The sequence below is a fragment of the Bacillus rossius genome, chromosome 3 (genome assembly GCF_032445375.1).
Source record: "Bacillus rossius redtenbacheri isolate Brsri chromosome 3, Brsri_v3, whole genome shotgun sequence".
NCBI lineage: Eukaryota > Metazoa > Arthropoda > Insecta > Phasmatodea > Bacillidae > Bacillus > Bacillus rossius.
This window is the reverse complement of record NC_086332.1, coordinates 106,962,195-106,983,811: the sequence shown is the minus strand read 5'-3', so window position 1 is coordinate 106,983,811 and position 21,617 is coordinate 106,962,195. Positions and strand designations below refer to the sequence as shown.

Sequence of the window (21,617 nt, the reverse complement as noted above, 5' to 3'; positions counted from 1 at the left end):
TTCAACCATGTTTCCCACTTGTGAAAAATCCAAGTTTTAGCCCACTGGGAACTAAAATTGGATAATATTGCTGGCACTCAACTAATGAGGCCCTTTTAATTTTTTTGTTTTGCTTTCCAACAAATTTCACCTATTAGTCCATCATTTGAAATAAAACAATACAAAACTTCATGTTAATTTATTGTACAGCTCATGGTGTAGCTGAATGCTGTTATATTTTTCTTCCCAATATCAGGGTAAGTTATAGGAAAAAAAAATTCAAAGTTAATGCTTTGCTTTTTTAAGTTTCCACATATTCAGTTGCACATATTCAATTCCCTTAGGAAACCAAAACCAAGGTTTCATGCTTATTGGAAATTAAATGATTTCAGCCTCAAACATTTACACAGTAAGAACTTTATTTTTGATTCATTAAAATACAACTACAGGAGCAGACATAACACAAGATGTCAGTTTAATAACCTATGAACAATAAGTAGATTTATAAATACGTACACGTTCTAACATTGCTTTACAGCTAACTTCGATCAATCACACATTACGAAACAGTGAGTGTACCAAATGAAGCTATATTTTCACTTACATTATTACTATGATTGTAAACAAAAACTGCTATACAGTGTCCAAAACAGAAAAACATTTATGCTCATAGTTGGAAATAAATGTTAAGTTAAAACACAAGAAAAATTTATAAAATGAAATACTACTGTTCTTAAGTATGTAGGGTTTTATTATCTGCTGCTACTTCATGTACATACACAGAAACCAAATGCCAATCAGAAGACTTTTTGAAGTGCTTTGATAGTACAGTAAGTATAAAATACCACACAACAGAACTTGTTTAAGTTTAGTTGCAAGGGATGTACACACACTTCCTGTATTAACAAAAGTTACATAATAATTTTATGACTTTTATTAGGAAATAAAAATAACACATTCAGCATAATCATAGACTTACCATTATATAAAGATAATTTTCAGTTTAACCCCCCCCCAGAGGCTGATTTTCCAAACTGAAATGTTTTAATATCTATTCATCTGCAAGTTGACAAACTGTGTGAGAATACATGGCAAACTTTAATTACATGCATTTGCCAACAAGCAGAGCGACATGGAAAATGACAGACACTAACCCCAATTCTTTTAGAGTTTAAATGATACAGAGATAAGATGATAACCAAAGTTTGAAATGAAAAAGAAACACAAATATTCACAGTTATATTTTTAATGCTGTTTCCATTAGTGGTAAGAATAGATAAACCTGCCAATACAGTAAGATGTTGCTACCAAGAAATTACATAAATAATACATGCATTCTTAGAAATATATAAACTACCATATACTTGAATATATACATATAATGTACATGAATGTCTGTGTTCCTATTCGATACAGGCTTATAATTGATTTAGTACAGGATATAGAACAAGCACAGGAAGTGAAAAACACATCTTGTAATGGCAATAGCTACAATCGTGACAGCACACACACACAGAAAAAAAGTTTGTCAATACGTATCTTCAAATCCTTGAGCACAGTATGCTGTTCGCTATGCATAGCCAATCAGAGTTGGGATACCCCAGAGCACATATAAGAAAGAACATTTTTGAAAGAGTAGATGATTCGACAGTCTTAAGAAATTAACCGACTTTAAATAATGGTTTTATGTGTTTGCAAAAGAAACTCGTGTAAACAGTTTAGGGTATTTAGGAAAATATTTGTGAAAAAAATTTGATCACATTACAAAAAATAACTGTATGTATTTGCAAACATTGTGATAAAAAAATGGCACCTAATAGAAAAAAATTCTTATTTCTAAACATAACACTGCAAGCACAGCAATTAAGAACTGTAATACCAACAAAACAAAACATTTCTACATTTTTTTAAATCAATACCAAGAATGCCAACACACGGAAGATTTCCCGAATTTCACTGTTCACTTCCTTTTATTTTCTCAACTGTTTGATGTAAACATCTATCAGTCCTGTGTGTGTGCTATTTTTATTGTAGGAATTTTTGTGTGTATGTATGTGTGTGCTAGTAATGTGTTAAAACAACTATACACATTACATTTCTTTTATGTTATTGGAAACTTTAGTGCTTATTTCAAGTTTAGCTGATAAAATAAATGTCAGCCAGTACATTTGTACCCAACTATGAGCACAATTCATAATAATTAAGTTGCTCAGTAAATGACACTGGTAGCCTAGCAATTCCAGCAGTCACGGTATTAGTAGATAGGCAAATAAACAGAAACCTGGTATAACACTACTCTGTGGACCCAAACATGTATACATTGTTCACATAAACAAGAACTTTAAAACAGGGTAAAATAAAATTGAACAGGATTGATAATGAAGCAATAGTAGCTTATTAAATTAAAAGAGAAAATGTTATAAACAGGAATGTTACAACAGAGTTTGTTAGAATGACATAGAGAAATAAAATTTTGTTAAATATGTTATTTACATACATGTAAAAGTAATAACAAAAGACGTTCAGCAAACCAAAAAGTGAATATCACAAATAAATGCAATATGCACCAAAAGCAACATCAAAACTCGCTGGCTATTCATAACAGTTCAGTCGTTACTTACATTATTTCTTTGTTGACGTAGACATTAAAAAAAAAATATTCACAACTGAAAAATGACCAACTGTAGTAGACACCATTTCAAAATCACTCCTACCGGGAAGCTTTACGCAAGGTATCAAACTAAAAGTTTATGTACAGCACAAATATAAACTGAAAAGTGAACTTCGTATAGTACCGTAATTTGTGTCTTCACTTGTTATTCACTCAAATAGTTAACAGCAAGCGGAGATGTGCAATCGTCCTAGCTGCTATGAGAGTTGCCATCTTCACCCTACAACTGAAACAACATATGCAAAAAAAGTAACAAGCACATAATCATTGATACAAAACCCAACAACCTCAATGGTAATAGCATTTATAAATGTACGTAATTAAGTTCTATAGTGTTTAATAGCAATTATATAAATATTTAAGCATTTTAAGATGTGTTACTGTTTGGTGTTTCTCAGAATTTTTTCACCCAGTTAATATTTTTAAACAACTTTACAATATTTGTAATGTAGTGTGACGAGCATGTCCACTAGCCACGCCTGGAGCGGCCCGAGAAGCACAGTGGCGTGCCATGTGCCATGTTCCAGCGTCGCCGGGCGGTGCTGGGAGCACTGGCGGTGTCTGCGCGCTGAGCTGAAGTTGAGCGGACTAGCCCGGGGGGATTTGCGTATATCCGCGCTTACGTGCCTTCGGGAGTGATTATCCCTCGGGTACAGCGACAATCACTGATTTTACAACAATTTATAATAATGCACACAGAGAATTTAAAAAAAAAATGTAAATTTTTGTATAGCTGAAAGTTTGAGTAGAAAGTAAATTATTTTCTCGAATTTATAATTTACTAGTATATAATTTTCAGATGGTTATCCAGCAAAGAGGTTATAAGTGATTATTTTAATTTAGGTAGTATAATTAAAATTAACTATTGATAAACTGGAATACATTTTATATTTTAGCAGTTTGTGTGATACATGGCTATACATCAGATTATCTTAAATATTTTTGTAAAATGTATAAATTTTGAGCCCAAATGAGAAGGTTGTCTATCATATATATTTCTATTACAATCAGCGAATAGACAGTCGATAGTCTGAGTTTGGTGTTGCTTAAATAACCTGCAAATTTTTGGTGGCCTGCATTGATACAATGGTATTAAAACAAAACAATCATGAATTCCATAGTTCAATACATAGTTTTTAGATGTGCACCAGATATTAAGCAGACAGCTCTAGTCTTTTTATTTATTTTGGGAGAATTATCGGTAAGTGAGGTTATAACAGAGTTGGTTATCATAGTATTATGGAGTGTGATGTAAGCAATCACACGCAGAGCCTGTACAACACATATCGTACAAAGGTTCCTAAAGGTCCCATTGCTTAAATTAACTTTGTTGAGTAACTGACTGAAGTCGTGGAGATGTTACAATCGTATTTGTTTTGGACTTAATATTTGTGCAATTTATATGTTATTCATGGTTTCTTAACTTGTTGTATTTTCAACACGCATTATTTGAACAAAACTTCATTAAATCTAATGTCTTAATACTAGTTTATTTTCTTACGTCACTGCCTTCTGCTTGTTCTCCCCTTTGTGATTTTGAGAAGTTATGCAAGATAGTGTATCGTAGCCAACATAATGCTTACGAAAGAATGAAGCACATTAAACAGCAGACACCTATGATGGACACCAACTGATAATTTTCACCCCAGACAGTCAAAAACTAACAATTAACAGGTTACCAAATATCACAAGGTAAAAATTCTTATCAGCGCCATATTTGCTGAAGCCTTTGAAAAATACACATGAACAAAATCTGCACCCAAAAAATAAATGTATGTTCGTGAAATCAAATGCTAACATTTATAAACAAATTGAAAAATAATTAAATGCTAACATTAATAAAAAAATTTAAATTTAATCAACTTTTGCTGTAACACAATTTTTGTAACAACTACTTTTGTGGTAAGGTGCACAGTTGAACAAGCCATTTTTTGCTCTAACTCCAGTATTTACTGGTGTTTTGGTATCTAAGGGCTTTATTTACAAATTATGCGCATAAAAAAATATACATTTTTTAATCACGCAAAAGATGAAACTACTGCAGAACATCACGGACAAGTTTAAGAATGAAGGACTGCACATTAGTGATGGAAAAATAAATTTCTGCAAATATTGTAACTGCCGTTTGGAGTATGAATGCAAGGATACAGTAAACAAGCATGTGAAAGCTAAATGATCACCATCCACTCTGAAACAACAGTTTTTAACTTCAGAAGCAGGAGTGATGCAACAGTGTGCAAAGAAACAATAAGAATTTTTTTTTCTCAAAACTGTTGTGAAGCTTTTGTAGCTGCAAGTATTCCTCTTTGAGAAACTCAACAGCAAGCTGACTGCATGGATGCAGAAGGATGCAAGTGGTGCTGGTGATCTTCCAACCATGGATTGGATGAGGAAAAAGTACATTCCCCTACTTAGAAAAAAGAAGCTGAAATCAAGCAACAGCATGTGGGGCAAGATGTAGTCATACTTGCCGATGAAACAACTAAAGTAACAATTGCGTTTTCAACATCTTGTTCGAAATTTTGGGACCAGGTACTACTGAACACGATGTTATCCAAGGGGCTTCCTGTGTTCTTGATACAGCAAATGCTGTTTCTTGTTCTCAGGCAGTAACTGAAGTGTGCTCTAAATATGAAGTCAAAAAGGAAAATTTGATTGTTCTATGTTGCACATAGCACATGCTGGCACATTGAAGGTGTGTTTGGTGACAAGTACCACACACAAAGTTGAGCCCATGAAGTAAACATTGTCGGGCAGATCTGGCAAGACAACTAGGAGGACCTGATCCTCTTTGTAAGGTAAAGATGGCCTTCCTTAACATGAGAGAGAGGAGGCCTGAAATCTGGAGAAAACAAGGCTCTAGTCAAGTTGTTCCAGATGCCAGTTGTTACATGATGGAACACGAGGTTTGAATCTGTTTCATACCTCGCACACCATCTGCATGACATTGTGGAATTCTCTGAGCAGCTCAGTGTAGATCAAGGGACTGCAGAAGGAAGAGTTACAATGTCTTGAGGCCACTCTGACACCTGTGGCTAAGAACTGTAACATTATTGTAGAGATTAGTATTAATTTTCTTGACATAACAGTGTATCCTACTGCTCATCAGTTGTGCACAAAATTGAGTAAACTGCAAACTGCTTTCGATGTCTCAGTTAAGGGAATGTTGCTAAAATGCTAACTGTTAACTCTGCAAAATCCAAGAGCAGTTTAAGAACGTAACTAAAATCAGTCTTGTAAAACTGATTGATCTGATAAACAATGATCCATCTCATCAACTGTTTCTGGGAATAAGCATTTAAATGAATCCTTCACATGTAGAAACAATGTGTGGAGGATAAATAATTCTACAAACATGTTGGAAACCTACCTTTCCTTTGCCAAATGCAGAAGACCTCTGTAGCAACAAGCTACATAACACTCCAAAACCTGATTTCTGAAGAGCAGAAGAAACCGCACGTGAAACACAGACATGGTGGACTGTGTAGAATGAAAACAGTTTCTCCCAATTTCGCAGCTCCTGCTTTGAAGTCAATAGGGATACCTGCACCGTTTATGAAAAAGTCTGTAGTTGTAACAGAATATCTCTGAAACCAGATGATACTGAAATGCTGACAATGGTGGCTTTCCCCTGAACTAAATTATATTGCACAAAAAGAACATAATTTTAACTGTATTTTCTATTTTCATTTATTCATGACTTTCTCTTGAACTGGAGAACATTATAGAATATTAAATGTTCAAGTTGTCATTTTTGTTTACTCTCATTAATATATAGTATTATTTTATGTGCATATTTTAAGTGTCAACAAGTCTATAACAATAAATTGTTGAAGATTGATTTAAAATGGACATACTACACCTTTGCTGTTTGCTCTGTATGCTCCAAACATTTGATCAACACAACTGTGCTTGGAAGGCCTTTGCGAACATTAGTTTTTTTTAGTTTGAATTTAATATCAAGTTTTAATAGTAAGAATGAGAATAAAATCACACTAAAAAAATGTCTTTTAACATAAAATAACAAGTACATAGGGAAACAAAAAGTAAATGTATAGAGTAATGGCTCCTGGGAAAATTAAATAATACTTAAGTCAAAGTTGGTTAGGTTAAGTTAGCTTAAATAATCATACAGTAAATTTTTGTGAAGATATTAAAATTTTTATAGAAAAAAATTGTGTATTATGCAGTTAACTTAACTGAAAAAAAAATCAAAGTTTTATTTCAGTTCCTACGTGCCTTATTTTCCAGAACACGATACTCTGCATTTTGATCCTGAAATTTTTTTTGAACTCCAAAGTAACCAGAAATCATGTAAATGTAAATTTAAAACAAAATTTGTATTCCCAATTTATTGATTAAATAAGTTCACATATACATACTGTATTTAAACCCTAGTTATTCACACGTTTTCCTTGTTAATGGCAGCCAGGTTGACTGTATTTTAGTTCAGCAATATTGTTGAAAGAGTGCTGGAACCAAGGCCACGGTGCGAGCCAGGTGCCTCCCGGGCCGCCTGGCAGCCCGCACGACTACTAACGTCACGGCCTTGCCACCCCCCTGCCTCTGCGCTGTTACCCATCCCTTAGCGGCCTGGGAATTCCGCGGGCGTAATGAGGCCACCGTGTGGCAAGGCGTGTGTAAGTGCCGCTGTTCTGGATGCTTTGAGCATCGGGTCGGCCCGGGATGACACATCGAAACCACTCCAGTTAGTTCCAGAAACACGGCAAACGGGTATAAAAGCTGCCATGCCGGACACCGCGGGAGTTCCAACAGGTGAGTTGAGTGAAGTATGCAAGATTGGCAAGGAGGAAGAGAGCAGCGCAGACGCGGTGTGGCGGGACTGTGCATGTGTGACCGAGTGGCGTGAGACTGTGTGTGTGGACAGGTGCGAGGTAAGGGGCGAACCACTGTCGAGCCTAGCTCCAGCGAGGAGTGCGAACTGTGAACTTGAAAGAAACTCAGTAATTTGTGAACAGACATTAAGTGTGGTGATTTAATTAGTAATGTAAATACTAGTAACAAATAAAACTGTAGAAAATTAGGCTATCCTTACAAACCTGTTTTCCCCACTCATAACAATATTATAAACAAAAATTCTGCTAATTTAATCTGAAATCCACAACCATTGTTTACTTTTTTTTTCTTCTGATTTTGAGTCATGTCTGTTTTGTCATAGAAACATGCAGCAAGTAAGCTGATATTGTGTTGAAACTATGACATTAATTCCTTTTAATGGCCATAGAAATGGAGTATCCGTGTTTTGTGGTGTTATAGTCCATGGTAGTTGATGTTTGTTTTGTTTTTTTTCCACATCTGATACGTGAGACTAAGCGAATATAAATAACAGTTATTTCAAGTTTTAAATGACAAAAATATGCAGTGTTTCAAATTGTTCACACAATTTTTTCACAACTGTTTAGAGATAGTAGTGAAAAAACTTTGAATACATGTTGCATTATAACTTAGATTATTGTTCATGATATAGAATATAAGGTCCCATTAAAACATCAAAAATGGATATTTTTATTCACAAAATGACAACCTTAAAACTGAATGTTGGTATACAACAAACTCACGAGATATATGTAAGCAAACAAATATTTGGGTAAATATGTAGTGTACAGATTATCGTCAAAAATTATTTAAAAATCGCAAATAACTTTCATTATATGCTCTTTTACGTCCTCTTTTCATTACATACTGCGGAGATAAGAAATTCCAATTACTTTTGGAGATATCGAATTTTTAAATTTTAATCACTATACCTGTACATTCACACGGCATTCACCATTGTTTTTTGTTTACGAGTATCAATTGTTTTTTATTGGATAATGTTGTCACGTGATAGTTCGTGATAGGCCAATATTAAAATGAACCAATAGGTGATGATTTATTCATTTATTGTTCAAAACGATGTGTTGCACGTAAAAAAAATTACGTTCGTTCCTACTATTAATCCTTTGTTCCGGTTTGTAAGGTTAGGTCAGCTACATTATAAATACTTTAAAACTAAACAACCATTAAAATTAATTTTATTATTTTTAATGTCCGTTCAGTTCAGTTTCTAAGTATTTATAATGTAGCTGACCTGACCTAATCTACCTTTGTCCCATTTTGTTAGGTCAGGTCAGTTACATTATAAATACTTAAAACTATACAACAAGTAAAATTAATTGATATTATTTTTAATTTCCGTTTATTTTGAAGTATTTATAATGTAACTAACCTTACCTAAGGGGTCGTCCATTAATCACGTGATGTTTTTTTTTTAGCAAATTTTTAACCCCTCCTCCCCCCTAGTGATTTGTGGTGAGATTTTAGACTCCCCCCCCCCCTCCCCCAATAAATCACGTGTATTTTTTTGGTACCAAATATTTTCAAAAATTTCAGAATATTATCTTTAAATACAGGGGCGCAACAACTAAATTTCCAAAAGGAAGGGGGGGGGGGGGAATATACCTTTTTATAAAGAATCATCAATCCCCCCTTTGAAGTGGGGAGTCCGGGGGTCCTCCCCCGGGAAAATTTGTATTTCAAGGTGGAAAATGGTGCTTTTTAAACAGTTTTATTATCTAATTTGATTACACAGCACTTTCTTTGCCCCCGTTTGCCCCCACTTCAAGGCATCAGAAGGAGGGGGGGGGGGGGGGGCAAAATACCCTTCCCCCCTGTTGTTGCACCCCTGTTTAAATATACATATTTAATTCTGGAAAATTAAGCACAGTGATAAAAAGTCCAGACACACATTAAGGTTGCAGGTTTATTCTCACTGGTAAAGGAAAGGCTTATATGTGATTTACGCATGTATTCGGCGCCAAAATCACAGCCTTACTGGTGACTGGCAAGCCAAGCCGGGTGGTTCATGTTGCGGCGGGCGGGGATATTGTTGCCTGGCTACGGTGAGTCAAGGTCACGTGTCGCTTTTCGGTTTAGTAGAAATCGGGCAAAAAAAATAAATACACGTGATATCTCTCTACAACCCCCCCCCCCCCCCCCCCCCCTTGTGATATTTCGTGATTTTTCCCGGACCCCCCCCCCCCCCCCCCCCCTCTCGAGCCTCACGTGATTAATGGACGATCCCTAATGGAAAATTTCTGTTATTTAGGCATTCACGCACACACGGCAAAACATAAAATGGCGGCGGTCGAATGATTTCATAGGTCTTGTATTGCAAAATAAGAACGGCGATATCTCCAAAAGTAATTGGAATTTCTTATCTCCGCAGGCTGTAATGAAAAGAGGACGTAAAAGAGCATATAATAAAAGTTATTTCAGATTTTTAAAAAAATTTTTGACGATAATCCGTACACTACATATTTACCAATATTTGTTATTTTCAAGTGTTAGTATTAGAGGTCAAATTGAATACGAATAATAAACTATTTTCAAAATTTGAATATTTACACAGGCCTAATTAATGCTTGGTGTTGTGTACATGTTATTAACATGTGTTTTAATTTTTTATGATGATAAAGATGAACTTTACAGTTCTTAATGTAAAATCTACTTCTTTTTAACACCATAAAAACTTGCCTCTAGTACTGCCTAATGATTTTTAACACTGATGACCTTGGGAATAAGGAGTTGACTTACATAATATTTGTACCCAAATGCTACCAAAAAAACCAGAAGTCATTAATCTAAATATAGAAATAACCATCATTATAATCTGAAAGCAGTTTTTCACACAATACTATTTCCCACAACGTAACCAAAAAGCCAAAAGGAAACATCCCTTAAGAAAATTCCCTTAACTTTAAAAATATTTACCACTCAGAAAAGGAACCAAATTTTCAAGGTTTTTCCAAGTACTGTCTCATGTAATCTAAGCAGATCAAAATTAAACATTAAATAATGTCTTTTATAGAACTGTACCATTTAAAAACACAGTAATTGAAGTGGTAACTTACCAGCAATTCCCGCGATAGCCTCTGACGCGAAGTACTTAACGTCAACGTCAACATCAGAGTGCAATTTCTCTAGCGTAGGTTTCACTTTCATTTGAATGGAACTGCAAAAGAATAATGCAAACACAGTAGGTATACACTATAAATTTTTGCAAAACACTGGTTTGGCTTGCAAATTCCCCATAAAAATTATAAAATTATCACTAGGGACCTGAACAAAATTGTGATCGCCATTAACTTGAAAAATAATGTTAATTATGACTTTTTGAAGTCACAGCGCGATTTTCTATTTTTTTCCCCCCATCTTTTCACAAATTTCTACATAAATAAACAAATGTTAAGTTTTCTACTGTGCTCGTGTGTTGTAACTCTTCTCCCCAACACCAAGAACCATTGCCCTATCGTCACATGCCAGGCTGAGGGTTGGAACAGCTAACTTGAAATACTACATGCTCCGCGTCTTAACTGTTACTTATGCCTTTTTTGTCCGCTATAGGTTTTGTTTACGGCCTCCGAAATGTCGACAGAGGGTTGGATGAGCTTAGTTGAAAAACTACACGCTTTGACTCCTAACTGCATTACTTATTCATGTTTTAAACACTTGCTTTTTTTTTTTTTCCTAATACCTGTGCACTGTTGCCTTGGAGTGACAGATGACAGGGATAACACTTCAGAAATTCCATGAAAAGGAAAAGGGGAGAGAGCGCTAATGGAGCTGTTGCAGGAACCTTCCCCCTTCCTTGCCCTCTTTGTTCCTGCTGTGAAGGCAGCCCCCTCCCCGTTATCATTAGTCTAAACATGCCACCCCCATCTATCACCTCTATTATCGCACTATTTACTTATGTTTATACATTTGCTTTCCCATTAACGGATGGTATGTTATGCTGCAGAAACCAAACAGCCTGCTTCTGGCTTTAACATACGAGATCTAAATAACAACTTTATCAATATTTCCAGTCTTAAATGTTAATTGCTCCACATAAAAAATTCCAAAATGTGGTTAGTGCAATGCAACAAGCTGACGAGTTTATAAGTGACCGTGTTTATGCATACAATGCTATTAAACCAACTGCAACTGCAGAGTTACATTTGAAAAAAAAATAAAATAAAATTCCATTGCAAAGCATGTAAAAATGGGCAAACATGTGAACCGCAGGCAAATAACTACTCTAGTGATAGAGATGTTGGACAATGGCCCTTCTGCACCAGTATTCAGGACTTTAAGAGTGAGCGACAGGCCGGAGACGGAAGGAGGAAATGACAAAATCGAGGAGGAGCCACGGAGGTCACGGAATAGCTTAGCAAACAGTTCCAGAATATCCTCATAGAGCGCATTGTCGTAGCTGGGTAGATGCTGCCAATCAAGCAGGATTAGCTGCCGCCACTGTGTCTGGCTAGAGCGGTTGGGTCGTTATGAAGAGCAAAACAGGGAGGGGGGAGCGATCTCGTCCTGTGACGTAGCTGGGATGTGTAAGGCGCAAGGAGTGTGTATGCTCGTCCGCTATTTTTGATCGTGAGTTTCTAGCACGTGCAGTACGGCATATTAACGAGGAGTGATAACGGACAAAATCTAATTTGCCATGTTCCTGGCAGCGTAGTGGCTCTAGATTGTTACGTATTCAACTATATGCCCTCACCACTGACCTACACAGTATACCTACACACTATTTGTACCATGGCTGTTACTCTGATGATGGAGATTACAATTTCTGGCGAAAGAGTAGCAAGATTAACAACATTAACACTGCTTTAATCTTTAAGTTGAGTCACTTCAATACATTACGTAAACAGCATTGTAATAATATAACTTTATCATGTCACAAAGATTAAAAAATATAAGAACTAGTGGAACTCTAGCTTTTTTGAACTGAAATAACATTGGTAAGCAAGAATTTTAAAAACTTTTGTCTTTAACTTCCGTAACGTAATTCTCCATGATGCTTTTAAATGCTTGTTTCTGAAAAATTTTAATTTACAATATTATTGAACGGCCAGACAGAACTATGAAAGCATCCTTTGCAGTCAGTGCTGCAAGTGATTTGTCAAGTAGACTGTGAGTTCTGCATATGTATTTAAATCTCATTTTGTCAACTTATTGAAGGTAGGTGAATTATTTTATTGTGACAGTGAATAAGTGCAATGTTGCAAGTATAAGTTCAAGGCAAGGAAATGGTAAACACTGCATCAAACACAATCATAATAACACGAAATGGTTAATCGGGACATGAATAAGCTTCGAGGCGGGGCTAATAGTACAATATCGACCAACTTAGCAGCTTGGTACGCTGTTGATCATATGTAACATTGATAATATTTACTCAGTTACTGAACTGTTTATTAGTGCTACATTTGTTTAGTCACAAACTATTTATTGGTTACCGCAAAAAAAAAAAAATCTGTTTCCACAAAATGTATTTTCCTCAATATAATAACTGTAATGCAAAGGGGCCGATTTATAATTATGCTGCTTTTCAAAAATGTTCTGTTGTTATATCATTTCTTGAAAACTCATGCCAGTTTTGCGCATCTGGCAAGACAGCTACAGGAATATTGAATTGTATGATCGATGCTATAGGACTTATTATAACAAAGCGTGGGCGAACCGAGCATTCAGACTAAGATTTATAATGCTTTAAACAAATCGGTTGTTCCCGGGTGTAATTATGCCATCAAAAGCTGGCTTCATTACGTGGAAGTAAAAACTACTTTACAAAAATTACGGACGCGAGCGTGATAGCAACGTTTATTAAACATCAATACGATATTCACCCATATACACTGTCTAAAACTTGGGTCCGATTGGAACAATATTTTTCAGAGCGAAAATTTGTACGAACACAGTTATAGCCTCGATTGTATACACATGGTTGTTATACGTTCTTTGAATGTTTGATGCAATGGGGAATTTTGATTTAGTGAAGTAATTTGTACATACACCAATGCAGTTTTGAACTGTTAGTCATGTAAAAAACTCCGAAAATCAATTAAATAAATAAAATATTAAAAACAGAAGTATAATTTCAAAAAAAAAACAAGACCGAGTCAGATGTATTCGAACACAGTCTGACCAGCAAGGAAAATAAAAATAAATATGGACAATACAACGAAAACATCACAGACCAAATATTTAACCTCAAAAAATCTAGACAGCACAAGAATTCCGTGAAAGGAACTTAGTCAAGAAAAATAATGTATTAAACACAGACCAACACAGTGGACATACAGTGAGACAGATTGGATGGAGGCAGACAGAAAAACTGGACAACACAGCAAACACATAAACACAATGATAAAAAAAAACAAATACTATGGACAACACAACAACGACAGCACTAACAAACACAGAAGTTTTTCAATGACAGTAGTTGCCTCGTTCCGGGACATCTGACAACTGACATCTGTTCCCGCCATCAGGCACAAACAGACTGTTTGTGCCTGATGTCATTGAAAAACTTCTACATAATACAGAGATTTATAATTTAATTAATTTATGATAGAATTATTGCACCTATTAAAACAAAATTTTATTTTAGTATACAAGAAGATTACATGCATATATAGTTAACGCGTCAGACACGAGACTTTTTAAAATTCTGTATAAATCTGCTTTAAATTATTAAAACTTAAGGTTTAATATCTCAATTAAAATGTTAAAAAAATTTTGTAACTACGTACAGACAACAACAGTAGCTAAATAAAACTTTTGAGAAAATTTCATTCCAATCTGCAGCAAAAAATTTAACTAACGCTCACTCTTAAATAAGTGTTCCAACCCAAAGACCATCATCCTTAACAAGTCAGCAGATGGTTTTTACTAATGAAAACTATTCTGAACTCCCATCATTTTGAAAACAATGAACTTTTCAGGATTTATGAAGCCCTTAAAGAAGATGTGCAAGAGATTTGCAAGATAGAAAGCACATTGATATGTTGGAAGAGCTGACTTCTCCGAGTATAAAATACAATATCAGTTTTGCACTGATAGTCCTCCTGCATGCTGTTTGCAGACTTACAAACAATGTTGAAAGTGAACGGGTACTTAGTCCCTACAACTTATTGTTATAGACAGAAGGCAGAACCTGAAAGAAAGCAATGTTGAAGTGTTCGCTATGCTGTATTTTGATGACTAAATTCAACACTAACAGTTACAATTTTTATGCACCTTTAATTTGAAATATATAATTTGTGTTATATTATGGTTTGATTTTTTTTTGTAAATTTAATGTCACCAAATAAAATTGCACAAAAAATAAAATTACCTTGATTTTTGATGCAAATTTTGTGAAGGAAAAAAACCACTTTGAGAAAACATAACGTTCCTTTTTTCAGGTCTCTAATTATTAACTGAAAATAAGGCACTGATATAAATATTTTAAATTTCATTTTACTAAAACACTGATAAATATTTTGATTAAATTTTATTTAACAAGTTCTGTACTAAGGGAAGCAATAAAATAAGACTGCAAAATCAATTATTTTTTAATTAGGATATACAGAAAAATCCTCATTTACACTTTTCAACTGATCACTAGAGAAAACTTGTACGTAAATTGAGGGACACTATTTACTGCTACACATCTTACTATGCATACAATTGCAGTTTTGAAGCAATAAAAATATTCAAAATATTATTGTTTCATATTTTATTATTTATAATATTTGCAATCTTTAAATAATTGAGAGAGAGAGAGAGATAGAGAGAGACATAGAGAGAGATAGAGAGAGACATAGAGAGATAGAGAGATATAGAGACATAGAGAGAGAGAGAGAGACATAGAGGGAGAGAGAGAGACATAGAGGGAGAGAGAGAGACATAGAGGGAGAGAGAGAGAGAGAGAGAGAGAGAGAAAGAGAAAGAGAAAGAGAAAGAGTCATTGTGAATAGTTTCTTTAATAAAATCGCCAAAAAAAATGTACGGACCTGGATCGGGAAATACTGTCCAAATAACAATTTTGTGCGGACAGTTTTTGCTGGAGCGTTGGCAAAGCTGCGCATGCATAACAGAATTGGCTTGCGTGCGTGATTTCTACGTCGGTGTTAGTAATAAAAAAACTATTTTTCTTGGACGGTTTTTTTCTCGGCATTCAAGATGCCACGAATGAAAGTGACTATTTCTGATCGGGCAAAACATTACACGGACGACAAATTCTATGTAAGAAACTTTATTTTAATGTGTGGAATATGTGATTGTCGCCTCGAGTGGGAAAAAAAAGACATTTTGCTTTTTTTTCTTGTGTCCCTGAGAATGAATGTGTTTATCAAGAACATGTTAGAAAAGGGAGAGTCATCAAAACTGCAGACAGTATTGGGTGCATTTGAAACACAAAAATGTGCTAAAATTGAAAAACGTGTTTTCATTCAAGATACAGTGAAAATGTGCTTGAAAGCTAACATTCCATTAGAAAAAATGGATCATCCTGCAGTTCGGGATTATTTTGAAAAGCATATACCTGGGTCTGGAGATTTACCAAGTGCTGATAGATTGAGACGCGAGTATATGCCAAAAATTGGAGTTGCTGAAAAAGAAAGGCTTACTGAGATTCTTTCACATAAGGAACTCTATGTTGTGGCAGATGAAACTTCAGACTGTAGAGGGCGCTGTGTCTTCGTCATCCTTTCGCGTACTGTTAGTGCCACTGCTGCTCAGGAAGTGCACTTGGCTAGCTCCTGCTTTCTTGATGCAGCTAATGGCACAACTTGCAGCCAGGCTATTGTAGATGCACTGATTCAGTACCAGATTCATTTCCCCAATGTGTTGGGACTACATAGTATCAGATTCTGCGAGGTATATGGGGACATGTTTTACAGCACTAAAGATTCTTCTGGGTGGGCACGTCATTCATTTGCAATGCTGGGCCCACAAAGTAAACCTTGTTGGAGATATTTTTATGTCGGAACTAGCCGACCTAAATGCACTTGTGGTGGATGTAAAAATGGCATTCTTACATGGACGAAAAATAAAAAGGGCCTACCTAAGTTTCTTGCGTGAGAACTTTCCAGAGTATGTCCCTAATCTGTTTTCAAGCCCAGTTGTAACACGCTGGAATTCCTGGTTTTTGTCAGTGCTTTACCTATCTGAATATCTCGAGCCAATGCAACAATTCCTCTGTCAGTGGCAGCCTCAAAATGCCAGTGTCAAATCAGTTTGCAAGAAATGTTCTGGGGAAACATTTCAAATTCTGAAAATAAAGTGCCAGTTTATAAGTGATGCTTGCGAAAAGATTGTTAACCTGATCAAAAATCTTGAAATATCAAGCTATCCTTATGCACACATATTGTGGGATGAACTTGAACAACTGTCAAGCCAGTTGAGGATATACTCTGATGGAGTTTTATCACAGAGGACACAAAAATTACTCCAGGAAATACAAAATGAAAAAGAAAAAGCCAACGTAATCTTTTGTCTAAAGATGTGCAGTACTAAAAGCCATACAAAACTCACAACTCACATGTCTCCATCCCCTGCAAACAATCTGTACAAGGAAGCAGGTGAACTACATATTTAATCCTGCCAAGGCTGGTCAGCATGCGGTCGTGGACTTCAAGAAACTAGCAACCAGCAAAGATAAACTTGCAGCTTTTTCCAAAATGAGCATTGGTGAATTCATTGATGGTTACATGTACATTTCATAAATGGACATAAATCTACATGCATAAATTCAGTGTGATGTATATGTTTACAGAGTTTTGTAAAATGCGTGAAAATATGAAAATGCTACAACATGCAAAATTTAATTTTTATTATGCTATAAAATCAATTTCAAAATGCTATTTTCACGGGCCTCTAATAATAATTCAAATTACACCCGGGATCTTTTGCACAATGTTTTAAAAAATATTGTAACACATTATAAATAAGTCTGGTGTATTTGGGATGTGTATTTGTTATTAAATCGTGTTATAAAAACGAAATAATATTATTCCCCTACCGTACTGCTATCTACGGTGACGGACGCGAAACGAATGAAACGCGATATCTATCTGCTATCGCGGGAACCAGGCACGGCAAGTGCAGTAATAGGTTATGTTACAATTGACTAAAGAATTATGGTGATTCATATAATTTATGATAGATATTTGATCACAGTTTATTTGTATGAAAACTTGTTTATAATTATATTTAAACTTTATAGCTAAACACCAGTTTTTAAACTTAATTACAAGTCATCTAGACGTGAACTGTTTCGTCGACTGTTTATAAAGTGAAGTGAAAAGTTAATGTGGTTTTCATTGCTTATTACAACAACAATTTTGGCAATAAAGGTTAATTATTCTTGCATTTTAAAAATCTGATTACTAGTATAATTTCAAGAATTTATTCTTTTATTATTAAAAAAGTAGCATCTGTCTGCGAGTGCAGTAATAATAGGTTATGTTTAGGGGCCTGTTCTTTTCGCGATCGCGATTAAACGACGATAAACGCAAAATCACCGTTAAATACAGTTTTTACGCGAAATCGCCATAACACAGCGTTTTTAAACGAAATTTTGTATTAAAACGCGAAATTGCAGTGTTTTTACGCGAAATTTAAATACTGGTTAAAGACTTGTCTCGTCAATGGTAAACAAACACCGCAACATGGCCGCCAAACATAAATCATAAATGAACTAAAGCAAACAAAAGCTTACACACGCTCACGTTATAATGTTAAACCCAAAAATATACTGTAAAAATACGCAAAACTACGGCGTTTATTTTCCTTTCCGGCATAATGTTTGGATTAGAGGTGTGTCGAAAAGTATCAACTTGATACTTTGTCACTGATACGCGCCTGTATCAGGAACGGCAAACGAGTACACTTGAAAAATATCAAGTACTTTAGTATCAGTTCAGAATTCGCCTGGAACAACACCACGGCCAATGTGCGCAGAACCCGATCGCAGATGACGGTCACTTGGGCGGAGCTTGTGAAAGGGGAGGGAGCAGGAACGACGAATAAAGGATAAAGAAGGGAAATAATGTAGGGGAGGAAGCGCAGGGGAAGGCGTTGAAGGAGAGGCGCAAAGCGAAATTGTTACGAGTCGTTTGGTTATTGTCCCACATCAAAGTACGCTCAGTGCGCAGTGCGTGCACAGTCTCGTTCAATAATAAAACTAATGAAATTTTAATATTAAAAAGTACATTAATACAAGATATAATATTTATATTTGTGCACCTAACAGCTATGAAAATGCAAATAAATTCTCAGTTGACACTAATAACAGATGTAATCAACATATGGACTTTTTTTTTTCGAAAACAATTAGTAACTAGTGTTTTCATACATTAAAAGATTAAGATTTTATCAAAAATTAAAAATAAAAAAAAACAGATACGTACATTAGTGAGCATACTATATCAATGTTTACGTTTCAAATGTTTCTTCAGATTAGTCGATGATGATTTATAACTCAGTTTTTGTTTACACAAATTACAATTAGCGAACTCATTATTTTCCGTAAAAAAATTCCACACAAATGAAGTCTTTTTCCTGCACTTAGCCATTCCTTATTTCACTATAAAGATACTAACTACAAAGCATGACAGCCCACAACAATGTACATGGTGGTAATTAATACACGGACAGGACGAACTGCAGTGAATGTTGAACTGATTGATACTGGCTGTATCAGGAGGGCATGAGAGTAACAGAGGTAGAGAATTACCGGGCGTGATGAATAATGTATCAGAAACACCGATACCTTTTTACGCAGATGACGGCAAGGAGGATGTGTACCCTGTAACGAGAATGCTGATACCTTGTCGCTTCCTGGGACCGCTAATGCTCTGATACAAAAGTATCAGATACTTGTAACTAGGTACATTACTGTATCAGTATCAGGTTGGAACAGATTCCGAAAATTGCTGTAACAACCCACCTCTAGTTTGGATAGATAAGACAAACAGGCGAAGTTTTAAAGCGTACACACACCGCTCGGGGCACTGACGTCAGCTTAGAACAGCGACACCGGATAAATACAAAAGCAAGCAGATGATTGGGCGAACGGTGTTTGGAACAGCCTTACGTGAGTGGCCATATCATGTCCGCCGGGGGCGCTGGCATATAGTTGGAACAGCGTCGTAGTATCGTTGCGTAGTATCAAGCAGATTATCGGGCGAACCAGGCACAAGCATTTTAAATCGCGCCAAAAAGCGGAAAAATGTAAACAAACATTAATTTTCGATGGTGTGACGATGATGATTAGTAGGGACCCCAGAAAATGGTAAATAAAACTGGCTCATTTCGGTGTAAAAAAATGACAAAAGCGGTGCAAAAAATCGGTGTAAAAATAAGCAAGCGGTGCTAAAAATTTGGTGAGATACATTAAATTAAAATTGAAATTGGCAAATGAGGATTGTTTTGCTTCAAACTTTTTTAAATTTCAATATTAAACATAAAATGCACTCAGTTGGCAAACACTAAAAAGTTTTTAGTGTTTCTAGTTTTCTTCTTGGTCTTGTCTCCTTTACAGCAACCCTGTGTTCCCCTAGCCTGTTCTATTCCATCTATTTCTAACCAAATAAAAAATAATAAATTTTTTTTAAAAATGCAATAAAAATACTTAACCACAGTACCTTGAACATATTTACCTATTTATTTAACCAGGTCCTCATGTTTGGGTCATCTGCTTTTTCCAAAGGTATGTTTGCCCCCACCATCATTTCAACAAAGTCAATTATAAATTGTTGTTTGTTTACAACTATGTTTTTAGAAGTTTGCAAAGCAGCTCCTATAGACGTCTGTTTTGCAGTACCGGTAGTCGACGTTGATGCCGCACATAATTTTTTTTATGAGTTGCGTTAGAAACGTGTTTTAGGCATGTGTCTCGACGCATCCAGTCCACACGATCGTTGCAAAACTTACACATTATTATCTTATCCTTAACATAAAATATATAAAATCCTTCCTGCTTCATCTCTCGTTCTCGATCGAAAACCGTAAATATTTTCGGCATCTTAACACAAAAATAAGCACTACTAACTAGATGCTTGGAAATTAATACCGAGTAACCGAGACGTCATAAAAAAAACACTACTGCAAGCTGCACCGTAAAAACATTTATGCCGTAGTGGCACGCACACAAAAAAATATTGTGTTCGGCCAGAATGAACTATTATGTAAGCGTAAATATTGAGTTCGCTTCTGTGCGCTAGAATTTTTGAGAACTAATACCAACTACACGAAAATTGTGTTCGTAACGCTGCTACATAGCGGCAACGTAAATATACACGTTTGCCGCCATGTTGGAACTACAATCGATTTCGTTACGCGATAGCAATACAATCGATAGTAAGATTATTTACAGTATCCGACCAATGTAAACATTCTTGGTAAAGGGAAATTACGTGGATTTCGCGCAAAGTTTCGTGTTTTGTGAAAAAATAGCAGATTTCGTGAAAACGGTGAAATAGTGCCCAATTTCGCGGTATTTCGTGTATTTCGCGGTTCACCATTTTCTGGGGTCCCTAATGATTAGTTGGCCAACAGTTTTTATAGATTTTGTTGGGTCGTTACCACAACGCGGAAATACTATAACGCCGAATGTCAAAATTGACCACAAAGCCGAAATACCATAATGCCGAATGTCAAAATTTACCACAACGCCGAAATAACTGAATGAATTTGTGTGCGTTTCTAATGTACCTTAACGCCGAAATACCACAATCAAACCTTACCTTACCTTACCTTACCTTACCTTACCTAACCTTACCTAACCTTACCTTACCTTACCTTACCTAACCTAACCTAACCTAACCTAACCCAACCTTTGTGGCAGCCCTGTAATGACATTTTTCGGCGTTGTGGTACACAGCAGTTTTCTAGCTGTCGTCGTAGTGATCAATTTGGCATTTCGGAGTTGTGATGCATCCTCGATTTTGTTAAAGGCATTAATAGTTTTCCAGATTAGTTTATGGGAACAAACTAATAATCAGTGTCTAAATCAAAAGTATTGTCATATAAATATATGTAACCTATTTGTTTAGGGTATTCAGTAATGAGTAGGTTCAAGTAAAATTATTTAACTTGAATAATTTCAGATATATTTACGGTAACACACGCTTTTTTTTTTTTGTTT

The 21,617-nt window shown here is 35.5% G+C and overlaps 1 protein-coding gene across 4 annotated transcripts in view; it reads right to left on the bottom strand.

Moving 5' to 3' along the window:
• Nucleotides 1–380: 380 nt before the first annotated feature.
• Nucleotides 381–21,617, bottom strand: part of LOC134531116 (serine/threonine-protein phosphatase 2A 65 kDa regulatory subunit A alpha isoform) — a 141,924-nt gene continuing 120,687 nt past the window's right edge. For 2 of the 4 annotated variants that reach the window (XM_063366685.1, XM_063366683.1), the window contains exons 11-12: nucleotides 10,564–10,664; nucleotides 381–2,870 (exon numbers count right to left, since the gene is read on the bottom strand). In XM_063366685.1, coding sequence (XP_063222755.1) covers nucleotides 2,866–2,870; nucleotides 10,564–10,664 — 106 coding nt within the window. In that variant the 3' untranslated portion in view covers nucleotides 381–2,865. Of the gene's footprint in view, nucleotides 2,877–10,563; nucleotides 10,665–21,617 lie in introns of all 4 variants that reach the window. The other 2 variants (XM_063366682.1, XM_063366684.1) reach the window with 1 other exon arrangement.